The sequence below is a fragment of the Periplaneta americana genome, chromosome 13, assembly GCF_040183065.1.
Source record: "Periplaneta americana isolate PAMFEO1 chromosome 13, P.americana_PAMFEO1_priV1, whole genome shotgun sequence".
In the NCBI taxonomy this organism is placed as follows: domain Eukaryota; kingdom Metazoa; phylum Arthropoda; class Insecta; order Blattodea; family Blattidae; genus Periplaneta; species Periplaneta americana.
In genome coordinates, this window is record NC_091129.1 from 44,721,851 (window position 1) to 44,746,884 (window position 25,034).

General features: G+C 35.9%; 1 protein-coding gene across 2 annotated transcripts in view; it reads right to left on the reverse strand.

Annotated features, from left to right (window-relative positions):
* The window catches only part of LOC138711838 (uncharacterized), a 57,295-nt gene extending 33,355 nt beyond the window's left edge, over window positions 1-23,940 (reverse strand). For both annotated transcript variants that reach the window (XM_069843095.1, XM_069843094.1), the window contains exons 1-2: window positions 23,847-23,940; window positions 4,630-4,867 (exon numbers count right to left, since the gene is read on the reverse strand). In XM_069843095.1, coding sequence (XP_069699196.1) covers window positions 4,630-4,831 — 202 coding nt within the window. In that variant the 5' untranslated portion in view covers window positions 4,832-4,867; window positions 23,847-23,940. The remainder of the gene's footprint in view (window positions 1-4,629; window positions 4,868-23,846) is intronic.
* Between the last annotated feature and the right edge of the window lie 1,094 nt (window positions 23,941-25,034).

Below are 25,034 nucleotides of genomic sequence, written 5' to 3' on the forward strand. Positions count from 1 at the left end.
GTGCTCGTGAGTCGCATTTTCGCCGCGGCTGGCTTACAATATAGAGAATGAAGTTAAATTGAAAAATAATCATAATATGGATATTTAAACACATTTCATTTCGATACAGGCTTCAATTTTTTTGTGCATATCATCGCACTATAGACTATTGTACCTAATTCCAATTATCAGTTTCGTCCTTCGTACTAGTAACTCATGTTGAAATAATTATGTACCTACTCTATAAAAGAGTACGTACCTTGCGTACTGTAAATTCAATCTTGACTCCTGCCCTATTCGAAAAGATAAAATTACTCAGACATGCTATCTACTGTCCGTCAAGTGGTTTTGTCGCAGGGTCGTAGAAAGGGGAGAAATCTTGTGACAGTTAATTACTTAACGAGGCTCTTTTATTTAAGTTATTTTAAACAGTTGTATAATATTACGTAGACGTCCAATTCCTAACAGAAAATGTTTTCAGAAAAGAGCTAAGACAGCCCAGCCACTAGACTTTACAGAGGGGCGAATAGAAGTGGGTGGGAGAACCGGGGATGCGACGTAGGCAAACGGAGACAGTACCTGTGGGAAAATGTGATTTAATATTGAAAGCTCTTTCGTCATTGAAAAACGCGAACATATTTCTGGAACGTACTATACTCACTAACTCAGTAGCTTACTATGACCGTAAAGCGACTCTGACTGCATACGCGGCCTTGGTTCTGTGTGGAGGATGGTTGGAAGTTTACTAGTAGAGGGAGTGAGAGTGAAGTACATTCAAAAACTCAGGTACAATAAAAATTGAAGTAAAAATAAAATGATATCCCTGTATATATGGGCAAAGATAAAGTAGTTAAACGACTTTAATTACGAAATTATTGAATGATACAATAAACAGTATTTCTAGAAATTAAAATATAGACTAGTATTATAATCCACAAAAAATTATTGGCACAGTGGTGCCATCGTACGTTTTTGTTATTTAAACTGCATGAAACACAAGGTCAAGTTTTTGTATCTTCACTAAGGTAGTTTACCAGTCAGTCGTAAGTATGGTGTGGTAGTGCTCAGTACTGTCAACATGGGACCGAAGAAAGGTGAACATTCATCCTCTGTTCAAGATCAAGTTGTGTGCACTCACAAGCAAAAAGTTACAGAGAGATACGTAGAATACTTTCTATAACCGTCTCTATTGTGAGGTCTATAATACATAAACATAGAGAACAAGGATCCGCACGAAAAAACAGAGATCTAGTAGTCCATGAAAACTTACGTATCGAGAGAACGGAACCATTATACGTTTAGACCAAAACAAACCTACAAAAAGTGCTACCTCTTTAGCTGCTGACATCGCAACAACATCTAACAAGACAGAAAGTGCGGAATGTCTTGAATAGCACTGATATTCATGGCAGGTCTTTCAGCAAAAGCCATATGTTCCCTAGGTAAACAGGAAGAAACGTCTTGAGTTTTTACCAAGGAATATTGTGAAAGACCATTGGAATTATGGAACTGTCATATTCTCAGACGAGTCGAAATTCAACTTGTTCGCTTCTGAAGGACGGAAGAAAGTGTGGCGAAAACCTAACAGAGAATTACAACAATAGTTCCAACAGTAAAACATGAAGATGGCATGGCATCCTCGGGAGTTAGAAATCTGGCCTTTATTGATAGAGAAATGAATCAGTACAAATTCATTAGTGTGTTGCAGGATATTTTGTCCAACAATATGCACAAGCCAAAGAGTTTGTAATATATAACTAGAGACACCAACGGCGCTAGTGTAGCGTACAAACTTGAACCGATGTTTGGCCGCCATTAAAGGGAGTTGATGCTTCGCCGGGAGTGCGAGCAGTTCATGCTTATTTGAGGAGTACGAATAAATATAAGTACACCTGAAGGGAAATAATAAGAAAATGGTGAAATTCTGCGCCGCAAATAATTGTTCTAACATAGCTTACTATTGTAGGATGCCCAGGAAAACATACATATCTTAATATTTGGAAAAATGTTCTAATTGCAGTTCCTTCTTTCAATGTATTTACAGAATGTCGGAACATTTCTTGGATAAGATTTTTTTCCAGAAGCATATTAATCTGGTTTATACGGTTGATTTCAACAATGTATGTAAGGGGTAGGTGCCATCATATTACAGTAGATAATAATAGCAAAGTGCATAATAAAATCCTCAGACAGTATCTCTATAAAAGTGTTTTATTTCAGAATAAATTACGGTAAATCATGTAATTTCCGTTTGGTACTTCTAGTTTATTCGTGAAAATATAGCTGATGGCCACAAATTTATTACCACCACCACAAGTTGCCTTGCCATCACTACTACTAGGCCTACTAATACCAAATACTAGGCCTATTAATACCAAAATTAGACCTACAAATACCACTACTACTAGGGCTACTAATACTACTACTAGGCATACTATTACCACTACTAGGCCTACTATTACAATCTCCACCACCACCACTAGGCCTACTAATACCACCAATTCTAGGCATACTATTACCACTACTATTAGGCCGACTATTATCACCAATACTAGGCCAACTATTACTACTAGGCCTACTCTTACCACTACTACTAGACATTTTAATACCACAAATACTAGGCCTATTAATTCCACCAATACTAGGCCTACTAATACCACCAATACTAGGCCTACTCCTACCACTACTAATAGGCCTAATAATATCACCAATAGTAGGCCTACTCTTACCACTACTGATAGGCCTACTAATATCACTAATACTAGGCCTCCTAATACCATCAATACTAGATCTACTCTTACCACTACTAATAGGCCTACTAATATCACTAATACTAGGCCTCCTAATACCATCAATACTAGACCTACTCTTACCACTACTAATAGGCCTACTAATATCACTAATACTAGGCCTCCTAATACCATCAATACTAGGCCTACTCCTACCACTACTAATAGGCCTACTAATATCACCAATACTAGGCCTACTGTTACCACTACTACTAGGCCTACTAATATCACTAATACTAGGCCTCCTAATACCATCCATACTAGGCTTACTCTTACCACTACTAATAGGCCTACTAATATCATTAATACTAGGCCTCTTAATACCATCAATACTAGGCCTACTCTTACCACTACTAATAGGCCAACTAATATCACTAATACTAGGCCTCCTACCATCAATTCTAGGCCTACTATTACCACTACTACTAGACCTGTATTATGTCACTACTACTAGGCCTATTACTACTACTGCATTAAAAAGCCTGTACTGACAGCTATACAATTAATAAATTGTTTAATGATAAAAATTTATTCTTGTTATGTTTTAAATCAGGTTTCCAGAATTTTGATGATCTCATATTTCACCACAACATTTTCTAAGCACCATATATCTTTCTCTTCCCTTGAATGAAAAGACTAAAATATGGATTATTTTAAATATTACAGCAGTTATCTCTTATTGTGGACTTAAACAATATTGGTAATACTGAAAATTCATGTTGGCATTGCCATTATTCAATATTTCACTTACTTATCCCGAGTATAAACTTATATGGGTGATTGAATTGATTTTATAATATCGCCAAAGATGAATCATATAATACTTCAATAAATACAGCGCTCCTCTGCCATTCATGTTTATTTCATCACGACCCATCCTTGGTAAAAGATGTTTAAAACAGTGTCTATCACCAGGCTACATCAATGTATTGTGGTACTGTTTCCGAATTTCGCGCCGCAAACACTCCCGTTAATGGCGGATTCTAGCCGATTCAATTTGTGACATTTTCCTTGCCTACCACTCACGGGTGTGTGTCTCTTGTAAGTATTACAAACCCTTTGGCACAAGCTCAGCCTGCATGGGATCTTCCGTTTCCAATAAGATAATCGACCCCAAACACACCACTATAAAAACAACAGAATGGCTACTATATAGCCTATTGCCTCCAGCAGACTTCTTACTCTACCACATAGCCCAGATTTGACTCCCACTGAGTATTTATGGCATTATCTTGGAAGAGTAAAGGCCAAGCGCCGTCCATCTAATAAAGAGGGTTCTTTGATGTGTGATCTGAAATTTCCCCTGAAACGACGACAAATTTGGTTCATTCAATGCCGAGACGTCTGGAAGCTGTCATCCATGCTAATGCCTTGCATACAGAATACTGAAAATACATTACAGAGACCTTATTACATGTATTAGTATAATTACCAATCCTTCTTTGAAATCAGAAAATGGATTTTCTTTTGTAAATAATTATTTTGTGTTACTGTTGTAATTTCAGTGAAAAATTTGTTAGTTTTACATTATATTAAGGAATAAACATTATTTGCATAAACTTGCTCTTTATACAGATCTTATAGGGAAAACATACTTTTTGAAGCCATTGTAATGTTCTGTCTCTTCTATTGCATTTTCTGTCATATCCCGCCCTATTTTTCCACGTTCTATTGTGATCAATTTTGCTCCGTTCTCTTTTCCTCTTTTATTGTGTGACTTTCTGTTTCATTTTGTTCGTCTTGTTCTATTCTACCTTTATTCCCGTTCTTTTTTATCACGTTGTGTAACGTTTGCAGTCGATCTTCCCACATTGCATTGCATTATATATTTTACTGTCTCGTCGTTATTATGTCTACTTACGACAACATTTAATTAGTAGGCATCCTAATAATACTCCACCAAGTAATGCAGCAACTATGATAATGGCAATTTCCTCGGCTGGAAGTGGTTTCGGTGTGGTTGGTAATTCAAATGGTGGCAGTGTGGCTGGTGGTTCAAATGTCCACGTCCATGTTCTTTCGATTTGTCTTGGTTCAGTGGATGAAGAGTACCTGATGAGCATTTCCCCACTCGCAAATTCGATAGTTGTGCTCCACACCTGCGAGAAGAACACATTGTTTATTTTTAAAAAATTATATTATTGTTATTATTATTATTATTATTATTATCATTATTATTAGTATTATCAAGTTTCAAATTTTTAAGATTTTTAAGGTCCATTTTAGCCATTCTGTATACAGAAAATAACATTCTTTTCGTTTTATAAAAATTCTAACACACAATCTTTTACTAAACAAATAATGAAAAAATAATGGAAAACAGACTAACTTACTTCGTTACTGATCAGTGAACTGAAATAAATGACAATTTTCCAAATGTGTTGATTAGAAGATATAACAAGCCACATGTCTACATATCTCTATTGTTTTTTAATGCTTTGATGCTGAAAATATCATTTCAACAACACAGGATATCATAGGAGCAAATTTCATCACTGTCACAAGATGCTGGATCCCAATATTAGACTCTCAATTTAAATAACAATAACAAAAGCAGGAAAGAAATTAAATTATTTCGAAAATATGCTCAACTCGAAAATAATTGTGAATATAAATAAAATCCGATGATCAGCATGAATATTGGATAATTGAAACAGGAAACTTTTAACCTGGACCGGGATTTCAACTGGGGTCTGCCAGCTTTAAGTGCTGCTGTTAAAACCACTGCGCTATCCATTATGTGCAATGCCTTCTGTGTATCTTTATTTCTATTGTTTTCCAAGCGAAGTCCTTGTAACACGATAATATTTCAAATCGATAGCGACTTCCACTCGACAGTTTTATTTTATTGTAAATATAATTATTTATTAATTATCTACCTTTTTAGTTGTTTTTGTCCTATTTAGCCTTTCTTGGTTTTCAGGCTTCATTTAGCCTATTTTAGGTTTACATACGTAATTTAGCCCTTGTTTAGGTTTTGTAAGATGTGTGTGTGTGTGTCTAATACCTATCCACTTCATTTTGCGTGATTAGGGTTCCACAAACTGCGGATAGATGGCAGGACTGTGACCCATTTTCAAATATTGCAAACCACTTAGGCGGACCACGTTATGCATGATGTGTATCTGTGAAGAGTTATGTCGTGTACTACGGTGAGTGTATGTTCAGTGTTCGCGTAAGTGTAGTGTAGGGAATGGGTGAGAATGATAATGAAGGTGAGAAAGGAAGAAGGGGAAACCCGGTGCCGACACGTAGCCTACTCCTGTCGAATAGCACCAGCAAGGGGGCCGTCAAGCTTAACGTCCCCATCCGAAGGACGAATCACTATCGACAATGACATATGCCTTCCCTTCATTTGCACTGCGGAGAGATTTTGGATTTAACCCAGGCATATTGGTGCACAATTTAGTGATTAGAAGTTGTGCACCGCCATCTGTCCTAGTCCCAAGGTAGAAATTTTACAAGAAAATTTCTGACCCCACCGGTTATCGAACCCGGACCGGCTAGTCTGGAGCAGACACGCTAACATAGAGCTAACTCGGCAGACTAGGTTTTGTAAGATTAACATATTTTTTACTGCGGGATGCATGAAACCAACAATTATGTTAAAAGATTCGAGATACGTGGCAAGGGCCAAATAGGTTAAATCCTAGGAATCCGAACCCTGATTACAAGGAACCGTATTTTGTCCGAGGGCATATGGGGATAAGGTTAGTTGTTCATAGACTGTATTGATGTGACTCCATGTTTGGCGCGTGACACATGCACTATCAGAGGACACTTGCATCTTGTTTGTGCTGTGCAGTTAACGTTTTATTCATGATTCAAAACTAGACCTCGAAGACTGTTGAAAGTAATTATACTGATAAAAGATTGATACTACGATGACCTTTCCCACAATTTAAGTTATTTGTCGTCCACACCTGTGGAGTAACGGTCAGCGCGTCTGGCTGCGAAACCAGGTGGCCCGGGTTCGAATCCCGGTCGAGTCAAGTTACCTGGTTGAGGTTTTTTCCGGGATTTTCCCTCAACCCAATACGAGCAAATGCTGGGTAACTTTCGGTGCTGGACCCCGGACTCATTTCACCGGCATTATCACCTTCATATCATTCAGACGCTAAATAACCTAGATGTTGATACAGCGTCGTAAAATAACCCAATAATAAGTTATTTGTCCATTTATTCATTTTATTTATTTTTACTGGTACTGGCAGAGTTAGAGCCATAAGGCCTCCCTTTCACTCAACCAGTATAAAAATACATAACAAATATAATAATAATAATAATAATAATAATAATAATAATAATAATAATAATAATAATAATAATAATAGCAAGTGCAAAATGTAGATGTGTTTAGTTACATTTAATACTAACAGTTAAACAATTACAATTTAGTGTTAAATAAGACAATTTGGATTTAAGGAAGCACAAAGAAGGCTTGCCCATTTGAGTGATGCGCAGAGAACGATAGTCGGTCCTCGTGCCGCCATGCTTGTTACAGGGCTGCTATGAATCACCTAATGCTGATTACAGGGCGCATTCGAAAGCACGGTCTTGAACTGTTCGTATCGTGGAGTGTTGCTGTGCAGAGCGGGTAGAAGCTAGCTTTTTCGTTACATATTCTGCGTTTTATCCCTGATATCAGTAGTTTTATGTAGTTCAAAGTGTGTTTGTTAAATAACAGAGTTCTGTATAACATTCTATGTACTTAACAATGCCCCCCCGTTTCGCTCTAAATTAGGAAGTACTAATAAAATGTTACACAGTCAAACTAGGGAATTATTTATAACGTTCATAAATTTATGAAAAACGAAACAGGCTCCGCTCGTAACATAAGGAGTATATGCAGATTAAAATAAACCGACCATAGTACCCTAGTTATCGGAACATTTTAATAAAATCACATAGTATTAGTGTTTTATTACAACCTCAAATATCAATTATTACACGATTATATACTTCTTATAACATCTTTGTCATTTCATTCAGTGATTTTATATGTAAAAAATTCGTGTTTCTGTATTTCCAACAATTACATATTTCTTATAACATCTTTGTCATTTCATTCATTGATTTTATATGTAAAAAAAATTCGTGTTTTTGTATTTTCAACAATTACATATTTCTTATAACATCTTTGTCATTTCATTCAGGGATTTTATATGTAAAAAAAATTCGTCCTTCTGTATTTTCAACAATGTTATTAGTTACTCTGCAACAAGGATTAGTACGTTACATGCGCTGTGATAAATTTCACTCGAAACATCAAGCCAGCAGACGAATGAGAACTGTCGACAGTTTGCCAATCGAATCGAAGCGAGGTCGAGTGCACCCGAACGTTTCCGAAAGTTCGCGCAGCTTACCGTGGCAAACTCTTCTTGCGTCTACTCTACCAAAATGAAGAAAAATTGATATATTAAAGATAAATATTATACAAAAGTAATATTTGAAGAAAGATCACATTCTGGAGACGAAAAGCAGTCTTTCTGATAATCGGCTTTTGAAAATAGTCAATGTCTGACACTATTTACACTATCATAAAGAATGAAGTCTTACAATGATCAACCATTATTTACACTATTGTACACAATTTACAAAATAAGTAGGTCTAATTAATACAGGTTAAATCTTTAAGTTAAGAATTTCATTTACACTGAATAATTTTACCGTGCAATTCGGTATAATCTGATGTATTATATAGATTATTTTTTTATTTATTTTATCTTTTATATTAAAATTAATTAATTGTTTTTGTATATTTTGTTGATTAAATCTTTTAAATTATAGTTTATTTTTACTGTATAGGTTATTTTATTAATTTGTAAAAGTAGATTTTTATTGTACCTTGTGTACAATTCATTCATTCTTTACTGCCTAATGACAGGTCTTTCACTGCAAACCCAGCATTTCCCAATCTTTCCTATTTTCTACCTTCCTCTTAGTTTCCGCATGTGATCCATATGTCTTAATGTCATCTATCATCTGATATCTTCTTCTACCTCGAACTTCTCTCCCGTTCACCATCAAAGTATTATGAAATAAAATATATTCAGTATAATACACAACACAGTGTATAAGCTTAAGGGGTTAGGTACAGCTTAAAGCAGTAAAATTTTTGGAAATATTCAACATTTTTTCCCAACATTACTGTATCTTGTACAATAATGGAAATTCGTATATATAAAACACTGTCCTTCTGCTATAAAAAACTGTTTTTACGATTTAAAAAAATTGTTTATATATATATATATATTTTTTTTTTTTTTCAAAATTCATAATGGTGGTAGTTCACTGTACAGTAATGAAGCGTTTCCCTCATAACTCATAAACTTGTTAACTTTTTCATATTCTCTCTCTTTTATTTTATTGCAAAAGTGTGCCAACTCGATGGCAAAAGTGTGTTGGAAATGCAGGCAACTTTTTGATGCCGTCCTTGAAGAATGAGGGATGACGTGTAGTCAGCCAGTTGCGCACGAACTCCTCTACCGCTGCATTGTCACCAAACCGCCTTCCTCCCAGGTCTTCTTTCAGTGGCCCAAACAAATGGTAGTCACAGGGTGACAAATCTGGACTGTAAGGAGGATGTTCCAGAGGTGTCCAATGCATTTGCGTCAGTTTTTCTTGTGTCAACCGAGCAGTGTGTGGCCTTGCATTGTCATGCAACACAATCACATTTCGGATCGGTTTCCGGCGGAAATCCACTAGCAAAACTCCTTCAGAGTCCCAAAAAACAGTCGCAAAGACCTTTCCAGCAGAAAGGCGTGTTTTGGCCTTAACTGGTCCAGCCGCACCTCGCTTTCGCCACTCCATGCTGGAACGTTTCGACTCTGGGGTGTAATGATGAACCCAAGTTTCATCAGAGGTCACAATGCGATTCAGAAAATCATCTCCTTCCTCCACGTAGCGACTCAGATGCCTCTGCGACACTTCCTGGCGCAAATTTGTTTGTTCCTGACTGAGGAGCCGAGGAATCCACCTGGCAGACAATTTTCGGCATTTGAGTTCATCACTGATGATGGCTTGAACACTTCCGAAGCTTATTCCAACGTGTGAAGCAATGTCAGAAATTGTTACACGCCGATCCTCCTCAATAATGTCCCGTACAGCACGAATATTGTCTGCAGTGATGCTTGTTCAACGTTCGTTGCCATCTTTGGTGGGGCTCATTTTCCACTGAATCCCGGCCCGCTAAAAATTTGTTGTGCCAATCATACACCTGCGTCTTCGAAAGGGTTGCTTCCCCGAACTGCGCATGCAGCCTTCTCACAATTTCAGAAGGTTTAGTGCCTTCTTTCGCCAAAAAAACTTAATAATAATGCGTTGCGCAACAGACGGGTGTACCTCTTGCTCGCTCATGGCGTTCTGAAGCAAGCGGCCGCTCTGCGGAGTGCGACACATCAAGATTCCCACTCAACACACCCCCACCAACTTCCCCTCCAAACCGCAACCTTTGCAGTTCGCTACCAGAGCCTCCAGATACAAATTCCGGTTTAAATTTGATCCATCCTCGTATTATTATTATTATTATTATTATTATTATTATTATTATTAGACTAGTAGTAGTAGTAGTAGTAGTGGTGGTGGTGGTGTTAGTATTATTATTATTATTATTATTATTATTATTATTATTATTATTATTATTGTCATCATCGTCACAATCTTCATACAGAGGGAGGGCGAACGCTAGAGCTACCGGTACGCCATTTGAGAGAACTATTATCCCAGCTAGGCGCATTCTCAAATCCACACTGGCTGACTAGACTAAGGTTCGCTGAGTATTCAGGTTCTAAGCAGGCAACTCCTCTCGTCCCTACAACCCTCTCTGTAAATCATCTGCAGGCGACGAAGATAATGCTATGGAGTGATAATATAGCCTAATGGAGAGCAGATGGAATAATATTAAGTTTAAAATTATAATTCTCACTTGATGTTGATGCATTCTGTACAATGCAGTAAACTTACATCCTTGATCAGAATCACCACCAAGCCACAAAAACGCAAGGAATTTTCCTTTACTTAGAAAAGTTAATTCTTCTCTCTTTCTAGTCATAAACTGCACTGATTACGAACTACCGGTACTGTAAAGTTTTAATATTCGTACTCAGTATGTTACAATGGTCAAGGACTCCTACACTGAATTAGTGAAAAAAAAAGTGTAAAAGACGGTAAATATTCATTGTTGTAAAGTCTTTATCGCTGTTGTTAATTCCATTGTGTTCGTAAGTAGTACAGACTCAGAAACAAAATTTGTGTCAAGCACTGAGCATGCGCGGTATGTTATAACTGGAACTTGGAAAATGCAGGTGGCCCAAATTTTCTTTGTGTCTGTACAAGGGGAAACGGAAGAACGGCGAGAAAATCTCCAATTGTAACATTATTGTATCCGCAAGACGCGTCATTATGTATTTTTAAATGAAAAAATCCCAAGTCTGCCCTAGTTTCTTACCAGAACCGCCTGTGTAAAAGGCCAAAAGTCTGACCAATCTGCAAACACAAGGACTTCCTAGTGGCTATTAGAACCTTGTTAAGTCATAACAGACACTAGAAAGGAGTAACCTTGTCTTCCTGCATTGAGCGGAGCAATGTATTTCGAACATTTCTATTATTATGAAACAACGAGTCAAAGTCAGGATAGGAGAAGAAATGTCAGAAGGAAGTGAAATTGGGAGAGGAGTACGTCAAGAATGTCCTTTATCACTTACCCTGTTCAATATCTACTTGGAGGATTAGTAAAGAACTATTTTCAGAACATGGCTTTGTTATCAGAAGAGCTGATACTAAAGGATATGAGGCTATCAAATGCAAAACTCTCCTTATCCAGGTAAAGTGATTTGTCAGAAAACATGAAAAACCGTCATGGATATGGACAGTTTTGCATTTAATAGTAGTTTTCTGAGCTCTATGGATGAGGAATTAGACACGATTTGCACAAACCGACTATATCAGTAGATAGAGAGCTGCAAGAAGTACATCATCCCATATGTAACACATTTTTTTTTAATTTTGGATAAGGCGAGGTTTGCACTTGATAGCTTCATATGCTACTGGAGCTAAATGACAACTGTGAGCAGTATGCGATGAATATAAATGCAAATAAGACGAAGAGCATGGTCGTAGGAAGAAAAATACAGAAGATAAAGTTGAGAATTCTAAATGAGGAAGTAGGGCAAATGGACAGCTTCAAATAGGCTACTTGGGATGTACTATAAGCGGTAACATGAGCTGCTGCCAGGAAGTCAAAAGGAGGATAGCAATGGGCAAAGAAACTTTTAATAGAAAAAGGAACATCTTCTGCGGACCTCTGGAAAAAGAATTAAGGAAGAGACTAGTGAAGTACTTTGTATGGAGTGTGGCATTGTATGGGCAGAAACATGGGCATTACGACGAAGTGAAGAGAAGCGACTAGAATCATTTGAAATGTGGATATGGAGAAGACTGGAACGTGTGAAATGGACAGATAGAGTAAGAAACGAAGCTGTGTTGGAAAGAGTGGATGAAGAAAGAATGATGCTGAAACTGATCAGAAAGAGGAAAAGGAATTGGTTGGGTCACTGGCTGAGAAGAAACTTCCTACTGAAGGATGCACTGGAAGGAATGGTGAACTGGAGAAGAGTTCGAGGCAGAAGAAGATATCAAATGATAGAAGACATTAAGATATATGCATCATATGCGGAGACTAAGAGGACGGTAGAATATAGGGAAGATTGAAGAAAGCTGGATTTCCAGTGAAAGACCTGCCCTTGGGCATAACACTACAGGTAAATGAATGACTCGATAATTATGAATTGGTTCACATTTAGGAAACTGGTGTAAGTAAGTAATATGTACTGTATGTGGTTGGAATTTGAGAAGGAATGTAAACATAGTTTCAGAAATAAATTTCAGATGTTTATTAGTGTCCACTAAACCGCAATTGAAGTAACGGTTAGCATGTCTGACTGCTGTATCAAGTCCTGGGTGGGATAAGGTCTCTGGTTCGGTTTTTTTCCTGTCTTTCGTCAACCGAATGAAGCAGAATTTGACGTCGGATTCATTCCAACAGAAGGTCATGATTTCTTCCCAACTCCGATGTAAATTTAGTACTGCATGTTTATTAGTTGGTTATTTAACGACGCTGTATCAACTACTGTATCCGTCGATGAGATTGGTGATAGTGAGATGGATTTGGCGAGATGAAGCCGAGGATTCGCTATAGATTACCAGTCATTGACCCTACGGTTGAGGTAAACCTCGGAATAAAACTCAACCAGATAATCAGCCCAAGAGAGAATTGAACCCACGCCCAAGCACAACTCAGAATCGGAAAGCAAGCGCCTTAGCCGACTAAGCTACGACGGTTGCTGTTTACTATTTACGTATAGGATAATTAAAAATGTATTTATTATTACTAAGTTAAGTAAAAAGGCATTGAAGAATAATTTGTCCGTATACAAACTGATAAAAAAACGTTTGCGTATAGGCCTACAGGTAGGGGTAGGAGTACTATTATTTTATTTAACGACGTTTTCAACTACACAGAATATTAAGAGCCGAAATTAAATGTAGCCAAGTAATAACCGACAAATTTTGCTTGAATCCCTCTATTAGGGACAGCGTTCTTCCATGTACCATAGATCTAAGAGAAGGTCCTCTCAGCTTTAATTTTCTCCGGAAAGAACCCATGCTAAGTATTTTATCGCCGTTTGAAATACATCGACCTCGGCCGGGTTTGAAACAATGAACCTTAGACCCAATGGCTAGCATGTTACCCGCTTGGTCACACAGACTCCGATACGTGGCATGCTAAAAGTTGTTGAAGCAAAATGGAACCCACACATTCTTATAATGATATCAGGAGGTACCTGAATCAACATTTTCCACGCCGATGGATTGGACGTGCATCACAAAATGATCTCGTTTCCTGCAATTGGCCACCATGATCACAGGACTTAACGCCATGTAATTTCAACCTTTGGGATGTTGCAAGAATGCACGTGATAAAGATCTGGCGAACTGGCAACGAATTGCTTGTATCATTTCTGACGTCTAAGCGGATGTGCTCAGCCGTGTGTGGTAGGAACTTGATTATCGCATTGATGTGCAGTGTGGAAGGAGATGCCCACACTGAGTGCATGTGACTATGAAATGAAACTTCGAGAGACTTCTTTTTTCATTGAGGTATAATATTATAATTTATTATTCATTACATAAGTATAATATTGTGAAACTGTAAAGATCTTCTTGATGTATTATAAAATTGTACTATGCAATTATTATTAAAATCATTTTGTATTGACGAGAAAATTCACGTGAATTTAGCAACTCACTTGATTACAGTTAATAATTAAGGTTCAATTTACAACCATAATATAATTTCTTAAGTCCGGACATTAGCTTCCTGTACTAAACACTGCCACTCACAGGTAAAATCTAATTCTACTCACTTGTATAGGCTAATAAGTTAAATTATCAGTTTCTCAACTTTAATTTCAACAGCTTTTCAGTAATCACCTGCGAATATATTCTGTCATAGCGCTTGATGATCTTTACATATCATACATTTTGGATATCCAAGGTTGGCAGATAGTAAGTTGTAGCAGGATGCAAGAGAAATGCAACGTACTTTTCTACAGAGAAATTAACCATAGACATCAATAATTATTTATTAACAACTGGAAAGGCTATTTCGCAGGATGTGGGCCTGACCGGAAATAACTTCTCTCATGCATTCGACCTACATTTTAATGACCAAAAAATGGTCATAAATGGACTTATAATATCTTTGAATACATTATAATCTACTCAACATTACGTAAAATAAAAAAAAAACATTCATTCCATAACATATTTGTGTGCAAGTCAACTTATTTACACGTCGATCGACCTTGCTTTTTGTGCTCTTGATGGCATTTCCGATTATGTATGTTAAACTCACATTAGCTCTAATACGCGTGATTTTGCTATAAACACCTCAGACTTCTGTGACTGTGTTTTAAAATAAAGTGAAATCTGTTGAATTCGTAGTATATCATGTACCAAAAATTCGGGCATCGAATTACGTGATTCCACATTACAAATTTAGAAATCAGTAGAATCTAAAATATAATCTATGGTTTCTGCACAATAGAAGCTATTCATACTGAATTGTAATTGGACATTGATAACAATAACAACAACAACAATAATAATAATAATAATAATAATAATAATAATAATAATAATATAATCATCAACATAAAGTATTAGGCTTTCCAGCCTATTACGGCGAAATCACAGCAGGAATCCATCTCTTCTAGGATCATCCCACCTCGCATTTTTCCTTTGAATTATATAGGCCTAAGTATCTAGCTTGGGCAACCTCTATATCACTAATCATTGAAGCCAAGTAGGTCTTTTGTGCATCCGTTATGGAATGGATTGTGTGCCGATTGTGATGCTCGGCTGAACAGGCTCCACCATTCGCCGCATCATTAAGTCCTCTCCACCCATCAAATTCCTATACCATATCTCTAGTGGTGGTCTGCCGTATCTCAGAGATTAAAGAATTGTCGTATTCTCGTCAGATCTTGGAGGAATATCCTATTCTGTCTGCAGATCTGTGAGTCGTCTGGAATCCACCACCACTGCTGTCTACAAAAATCACGAAAACCGCAAGGAACACCCGTCATAGCTAAAGGTCAATTCGGAGCCGCACAAGCACAAATGGTGCCCTGTTTCTCGTAACTGAATTGATAATGAAGGGCGATTTTTGGGGAGAGTTTCATGAATGAGAGGGAAAAGCAGTAGAACCACAAAAACTCTTACAACGTTAAAATTGTTTTTTGTTTAATGCTTGGACAGGAAACAAAATTGTAATAAAAAACATGTTGAGCCTCGAACTATATTGTCGTTAATTTTTGCATTATATTAGATAGATTAATAGATAGATTTATTGATATTAGTTCACAAAAGTACAAACTTAATAATTTAAAAAATGATCTATATACAAAAAGTAGTTATAGGGGAAAGTAGCCTCAATCATACCGGCGCCGAAATCCTACCACTATTAATATTGAGTAAAGTATTGCATGCAGGGACCATCTGGAGAATTTTTCATGAAATACAAATAGAAACTGCCTCTCGTTCAGTTTCCCGCCTTTCACCCAAGACCACAGCTGTAATAAATCGTAATTAATAGTAATTTCTTATTATTCATATAAGATTATGTTACTCTTTCGTAAGCTTTTATTGAAACATTGCGTTAATTTAATGCACGTCTTTTATCACACCTAACATATAAGATTGTTTTCATCATTTAAACGTTAAGAATCGTCATTGTAGCAGCTTTATTTAGGTTATAATCTGAATAGTTTGCTAGGAGTGCTAGTTTCCTAAATCGTACCTTTGAAAAGTTGTTCATATCGTACCAGTACGATTTTGGCAACATGAACAATAAACGTTAGGTGCATAATATTTTTAAATATCAGAATAGATAATTCAGACCTACCAAGTCTCAAGCATTGTGCGTGAGACACGGATTTGAGACTGATCTCACGCTCACACGTACACGAGCTAAAATCTCACGGTCTTGAAACAAGACAGTATCCCTGAAGATGTATGGGAAAGTGCTGAAGTCCAAGATGAGGTGCAAGTAAGTCGGTAGATTTACCGAATGGATGTAATTTGGGCATATTTATCTCAGATGAAACTAGCAAATGGAGAAGTAAGATACAAGAACTTATCTACGGTTGCAAAATTGGTTTTGATAATTCCATATTCTAATGCTGACAAAGAACGTGTTTTTTCTATGTTAAGGAAAAATTAAACAGCTTTTAAACCTTCATTGAACGTGGATTGTACGTTATCATCTGTCTTGACCATGAAAATGGCCATCCCTTAGTTATCCCACACATTCGAACCACCAAAAGAAGTGGTGGCTAATCTAAGAAAGCAACGCATCAGTGTAATAAAACACATTACAATAAAGAGTGAGATTTGTATCGTTTACAATTAAGTGCAACATTTGGAATAGGTCTATATTACCTTATTTTATGTTGTGTTGTTTTCCACAAAATTGATGAATGTTACATAAAAATAATTTGCATTATAAAAAAATTGTGGTGTACTACTAATTAATTATGAAATAAATGGATATATCAAATAAATTTGTTGTCTTAGTCATTTGCCTTGAATTTCACTCTTCCTGACCAGTGATCTCACTCAGTTACCATGGGGATCCTTGGCAGCTCTGGATAATGGGCAAATGAGAATACGGAAAATGGGAACCAAGTGATTTACTTAAGACACTGGATGAATTTCGATTCGGAGCAGTGGGACTGAATGAATGTTACCGTAAGTACGAAATTACAAAACAGACTTTCATGCGACATTTGATGGGCAAGGTGAAGAGAGGTCTGGAGGGTCCTGCAAATGGATTCGTCAACGGGAGGAATACAGCTTTTCCACTAGAAATAGAAGAGGAATTGGTTCAACATATTCTTTCTGAACTTACTACAACAGACGTAAGGAAGCATGCCTCTGTTGTAGTTCTTATTTTGAAAATTATATGTATATTTTAAAAATGGGTACGATTTAAGCAACCTCTAGGTACGATTTAGGAAACTGAGCGCATAAATCGTACCGATCGCAGAGTTTTAAATACTGTCTTTTAAAAATATAGGGTAAATTAGGGTCTGTTGGACAGTCGGGCATGTTGGACACTTTGTAATTTAACGTGTTACCTCGCCACTTGTGGGCACCACATTCTACTAGAAGTCAATGACTGAAGTAGCCCCACTCGCGGCTAATTCCGTCATTGACTTCTAGCAGAATGTGGTGCCCACAAGTGGCGAGGTAACACGTTAAATTACAAAGTGTCCAACATGCCCGACTGTCCAACAGACCCTAATTTACCCTACGATAATTATTTAAAAATTCTGAAAAAATATATTTTGTGTCCTATAGTACTGTCCGAATATCTAACAATATATGCAATTAAAATTCCTTCCCATTTCGAAGTAAATAAAGAAAGACTGAAAAGTGGTGCGATATAGGCAACCTTCCACTACATAAAAAATATACAGTTTCCTAAACTAATTGATCTATTGCAAATCTCAGTAATTTATGATTCAAACTTGCGCTTACGTCTGGTTTTAGTGCATGTTTAAACCAATCGTGATAACCATTAAAACTTTAAAACTTATTTCTCATTTTTGCATTATGTTTACTGTAATATTATAAAGCTAAAGAATTTTAGTATTACATTAATGTTCTTCCTTCCTGTAAAGAACTTAGTTTTTTTAAACTTTATATATTTAAAAGCCGGTTCTACCAACTGCGGCAAATTGAACAAGTGGTTCGGATGAACCATTGCGAACCGACTGAATGACATCACTGGTCTTTGACATCCTAGATTCTAGATCATTCCTTTGGGCTGAAATTTGCTATCAACAGTTGTGCATATCCTTATATCTTTAGTGATTTGGTCTTCTCTGTATTAATACTTAAACAGACCTTCCCCACCTATTACTGTAGATCTTTCAGTTCATTCTTCATGTTTTTGAACGTCTGCGAGCTGAGGCGCATATCATCATCAAAATCAATACTTTGCAGAAATTCCATAATACCCCAAATTATTCCTCTTCTTTTCTTTTAATAGTTCTCATTAATTCGTCCATTGCGTCGCAAGGGAGATGGACGGGGAGAGAATGCATCCTTGCCTCATTTCCGATTATGTGTGTTGTCAGCTTCCTCTGATGCAATACTTTACAAGAATAATCATTATACATCTACTTTATGGTACTGATTGTCTTAATTCATGATTATGGGTGTTGTCAGCTTCCTCTGATGCAACATTTTACAAGAGTACGGAAATATAAAAATTGGAAATTTATCCTTTGAAGAGGTGGAAAAATTCAAATATTTTGGAGCAACAGTAACAAATACATATCACAGTCGGGAGAAAATTAAACGCAGAATAAATATGGGAAATGCCTGTTATTATTCGGTTGAGAAAGTTTTATCATTCAATCTGTTATCAAAATAGCTGAAAGTCAGAATTTACAAACAGTTATATTAGGCCTACAGTTTGTTCTGTAGGTTGTGAAACTTGGACTCTCACTTTGAGAGAGGAGCGGAGGTTAAGGGTGTTTCAGAATAAGATGCTTATGAAAATATTTGGCACTAAGAGGGATGAAGTTACAGGAGAATGGAGAAAGTTACACAATGCATGCATTGTATTCTTCAGCTGATATAATTAGGAGCATTAAATCCAGACGTTTGAGATGGGCAAGGCATGTATGGATGAAACCAGAAATGCATATAGAATGTTAGTTGGGAGGCCGGGGGAAAAAGACCTTTGAGGAGGCCGAGACGTAGATAGGAGGATAATATAAAATGAATTTGAGGGAGGTGGAATATGATGGTAGAGACTGGATTAATCTTGCTCAGGATAGGGGCTGATGGCGGGCTTATGTGAGGGCGGCAATGAACTCCGGGTTTCTTAAAAGCCGAAAATAATTAAGGAATAAGAAACTTTTTAAAGAGATCACAGGTACTGTAAAAACATTTCAGACATGATGCTAAATATTTGGGGAGATGAAAAATTTTGAAAATGTGCTAATTATTATAATTTTTTATTTAAATAATTCTTAAAGTACTGAAGCTGTAAACATGAATATTAAACACAACATTACTGATATCAGTAGAAGTATGTGTACAAAAAAACAAGTCTAGCTTAAAGAATGTGTAAAACAGAAAATTCACTGAACATCTCCCTTAAAATGCGTGTTTAATTTTAGTTGTCTTTCTTTAACAACTCTGTCAATATGAAAATTAAAATGCGTAGGCATCAAGGGATAGTGTTATTTTACTCCTTGATTTGTTAATATTTTATATACACAATTTTTGTAGCCTTTCTTTGTTGATTTCTGTAGATACCAGGTACTTATAGACTTTTAACTGCTTTAATATTATGTTTTGGAAAGCCGATAATTCCAATTCTTATTTATATTAACTTATTTCTCAATACTCTATCAAAGGCTTTCTCATAATCTAAAAACGGTATGTAAATTTGGTTATTGTAGGCTACTTGCGTCTCTTTTGTGCCAATTGATTCAGTATTAAGAGAGACTTGGACTGGTAAAAATAAATAAGGTACAATACCCAAATAAGAGACACTTTTTTTAACTGCTTATAAATGAGGATGGGATAGACATTTTTAATCTGAATGAGTGGAATACATACGGCATTTCGTCTATTTCTAGAATTGACAATACAAATTTTAGTCAGTTTTTATTGTAACTTTAAATTATAAAAAAAAGTAAAACTGGGAAATACTGATGTTTTGAAAATGGGTTCCAAATAAGAGATACGTGTGTTATTTAAGTTCATTATTGAACATGGAAAAAAATTATCATTTGGCTGAAAATTGAAGCAATATATAACATTGTGAAGTCATGTAGATACTTTAATAAATTCGGGCACATTTTAAAATTGAAGAGGTCAGTGCAACAGTGGTCTAACTCCTCTCAACAGAAATTCTGTTATTATTTGACATTTTTCCAAGTGGAATTAAGATGATTTACGAAAAGAACACAAAGTTGTTCAAATCGGACATGAATGTACTAATCTTATTTAGGCTACTATTGCTAACGTCAATATTTTGCTAGAGAAAGAAAAATGATAGAATATTAAATTTCGATCTCCATATTTTAATTTTCAGTTGATTGCACTTATTTTGCCGACCCCTTTAATTGACACAATTCTTATTTCGCTGAATTGAGCAAGTTGGACAAACGAAAGGTTCATCATCAGTGCTGCAGTCTTCGTGTGCCCAACGACGACATTTTGAACATTGAATCTATTTCTCCCCCCTGAGTCCTGGTGTCCTCTGAAAAAAATTCAGTGCAAAACAAGCACTCTCCATCATCATAATTTTCTCCATATTCCGAGTCACTAGAGTTAATTAATTCCATTTCCACATCGGATTCTTCATCACTGGACGAACTCAAGAAGTGCTTCTTGGACTGAGTTTTTCTGTGATTTTTGTTGTTTTCCGAACAACTTCTTACGAGCTCCGTCTTTTCTTTGATTTTCCTTATCTAAACTCTCTCTAATTTTTTTTCTGATCAGAACTGATATTATGATAGCTCCTTTTCCTGCCCTGGATGACTTTACATGCGACTACCCACTGGTTGAAGCTTACGGCTCTTGAGGTGGTGGTTCTTGCTGCTGCTGCTGCTTCTGTAGGCCTAACTGTGGTATAACCAAAGTCACCGTTTCTGGCGCGTGAAATAAGTAATGAGAACGTTGAGCGCGAGTAACTTATCTTTGCCATAGTCTGTGGGCATTAAAGCTGACAACTGTGACTCGCAGATTGCTTACGTCACATCTGTTTAGGAGGTGGTACCACTCTCAGTCGAAATGACAACAGATGCCACTGATCCTTGAGTACACTGACCAGTCCACTGACTGGTCAGTGTACTCAAGGACACACCCCAGAAACGCAAAGTGCGAGTGTCTTGCCTTTGACGCAGTCAGTGGACAACAAGACTGACAACTGTGATTGGCAGATTGCTAACGTGACATGTTGGATGTTACCGTTCTCAGCTACACTGGCAAAAAGTGCTCACTGACTGGCTTTTTACACAAGAATACGCGCCACAAACGCTGGCACTGGCTGTAGTAGCGATATTTACACAGGTCCAACAAAATTTTCGAAATCAGGAATCATAATTAAATTTAATAGTTTTAATAATTACACAAGACTTTTATTTGAAATGTATAGAGAATATTTTACGAATTAAGTACTTATGTTTTGATCCCCAAGTAAGGTAAATATTGTCGGACTAGCTGATTTTAATTGACTTTAGCTATTGATATTATTGTCATCTCAATGAATAATTAATTTTAGTCATTAATAATGATAATTTAATCATTTCAATTAGTAATTTTTGTAATGAATAGTTGAGGACAATGGATAATTAATAATTGACCTAATTTGTAATTAATTTTAATTAATAGTTCAATTAATCTTTCATTAGTTCTTATGTAGTTGTTGGCAGACAAACTGACATGACTAGAAGCATTAAAGTTTTTCGTAAACTCTCAAAGGTGAGCATCATAATAATACCAAATGAGGGTTCTAAATAAGAGATATTATCTCTTAATAGGACCCCTAGGTAACTCTTATTAGGGAACGGAGTAAATAAAAATGAAATAACTACCCAAGGTCATAAATTATTATCTTCCTTATCAGCAATCTACCTTATTATATGCAACATTTCGCTAGCAATTTTATAAAATTAATAATAAATTTGTTGCACCTTACATTAACTGCTGTTTTCTTCCTCAACAAAAACTAGTAAAAAGTTCAAAGTATGTAAAATTACTTTTCCTGCTCTCAGCTTCGTTGCTTACTTTCAACTGAGGTTAGACAAAGAACACGATGCCTTAGAAGCACAAACATTGATTTACCATAGTTGTCGAGAGATGGCAAATTATACCGGAGAAGTTAACAAGGTACCTCTTATTAGGGCACTGTCTCTTATTTGGGTACTTTACCTTATTTTTGTTGTTTTTACATAATTACTTTATATATTTGTTTAACATTCTGTCCTATGTTTCGCCCCCGATTACTACTTTTTACTATGTTTAAAATGCCACACGTACTAAAAAATTGTGATTTCTCAAAACTACGTTTTTGGTCAATAATAAAGTTCCTAGCGGCTTCCATTTGCTTAACTTTGCAAGAATACTCAGCATATTGCAGTACACAAAGCTGTACATGGAATCAGCTCTTCACCGAAAAATGTTCATGATATGAATTTTTAACTTTCAAAAATTAAAGAACATTATCAAGCAAAAATTATGATTTGTAAGAAAATTTTTATCTCTTGAACCATTTCTCAAATTTAAAAATCCATGAGCAGTTTTCTTTATCATGAAATGTAAGTCCTTCGCACAAGATTTTTGAAAGCAAAAACAATTCTGAAACCGTCAGAAATGTTTTGAATTTACGCATAATTTAATATCACTAAAATACGTGAAAATTAATATCTAAGGAACTAATGAATTAAACTTGATGATATGTTGTACTGTTATTTAAACGTACAGACACAACAAACCGGCCGAATTTGAAAGAAATTAATGAAAAACTTTACAAGTTTCAAAACTCAGTTCCGAAAACATTCTTCCGAATGCCAAAGTTCAAAACGCGATTTAATTCCGAATTCCATTTTTCCGAATATGAGTTTTGGAAGTCAATTTTTTTCTAATGCTATTATTTTCAGTTCCGAATTCCATTTTTCCGAATACAATTTTCCGAAGTCAATTTTTTCGAATGCTATTATTTTCAGTTCCGAATACGATTTCGAAAATATAACGTGTGTAACAACATCCACAGACGTGCGAAGTTTCTGGTTTAAGCGCGCCATCATAGATGTACGACCCTTGATAGTCGTCAAGAGGGGGAAAGAGATTATTACATCGCCTTGTCTATTATGAGAACAAATCTACGACGCCGGACAAAATTTATTTGGTCCGCACTAAGGAATATACTACTGCTCACTCGATTATCATTGGTCCAAATGATAACATTCTGGTATTAGAAGTTTAAGATAAAATATGTTATATCAAATAAAATACCAATCAACTACTCGAAAATTTGGTTTGGAATAATAACATTCGGAAAGCAGAATTCGGAAATCTGTATTCGGAAATTTGGTTTCGGATTTTTTCATTTCGGGAAAAAGTACATCCGGAAAATAAACATTCGAAATACTGAATTCGGAAAAATGACCTTGAATCCTCAGTCCCAGTGTCCCTTAAAACCGTTGCTTACGAGATTATAATCTCGTAAGCAACGCTTAAAACACAATCTGAGCACGATCTACCCTTTAAACAAAAGTACTTCGTATATGGCATATGCAGAATTCCTGGATTCATTGAATCATGATCATTGGTATCTAGTAGTTTAAGAGAAGTCGCTATATACTAGCATATGGATGGACAGACGCACATTCAGACGGAATATCGAAAATCGGCTTCATGTCAAATCCAAAGCTGTAGGCCTATTTCCTGAACGTGATATCCTGCATTGCAGAACATTGTACTTACTTGAAAAGAATTTTCTTAAAATATATATATCCTTCTGTGAAGACACGACGTACGAAGAACTTTCACCATTCTTCACCGTTCTGTAGTAATTAAACTAATGATACTTTAAATTTACCGGGAATTGCTGTTGATAGCAAAAACAAGAAGATAAGCGAATTATTCTGCGATATGGGATAGCTGTTCAGTTGTACGTATATTTTCTTATCTGTTTTGATACTACAGCAAACTACGCCCGAGATTTCTGCATGCTTTCTGAAATCTTTATATCGAAAAAAAAAAAAAAAGTTGTATTTTATCTACATCATCGTTTGTGTCTTTTCCTAGCAGTGAATGAACTTTGGTCCTGTACATAAGAATAAATTGAAACGGTGAGTTCAAAGACTCCCCAATTCTAGAGAAGTAAAATTTTCAGGAGATAAAAAACTGTATAAATCTGTATTTTTTAAAATAAACTTAATTTTTCAAGTATTATATTTTAGAATGATATCACAATATCAATTGTGCAATAAGTTTATGTAACATTATCAACAGTACCAACAAGTGACTGAATGTAATTCACAGCATCATTATGTAAGAATTTCATCAAATATTTCACATCATTCAATTTCTTTTCATTTACAGGAACCTGACCTTAGTAAGCTTTCTTGGAGGGAATTACAGGTTTTGCATTAGGTTTCAATACCTTTAAATATTGTGACATGATACCACTCATTGTGGTATCAACACAAACTTAATCAACATGGTCTCTACTGAACCTGAATCGCTTGTATTTTGTTACACTATACTTTTCCTTATTTTTGGTGATTAAAAAGTATTTTAAATTCATTCTGAAAATAAGTTATTTCATTACCATTTACAGTATAAACAGGGAATTTATTTTCAACTAATTGAATCTTTCTTTGATACATTTCCATGGACTCAACATTTCTTTTCATTTTTTTCAATGACCTTAAAATGCTCATCAGAAGGTAGAAAAGAATGTCCCCAAACTGGGAACACTTGTTCCACTTTCTTGAACTTACCAAGTCCCGAATTTGGGATCATATTGAAATTACTGAATATTTTAAGCCGTAATATCTGTTAGGAGCGTGGACGTGGGCATTTCTTACCATAACTGGATGAAATGTGTCTAAATCAATGCATTTAAACAAAAAGACATATTTGGAAAAGAAGGTGACTTGGGGAGTT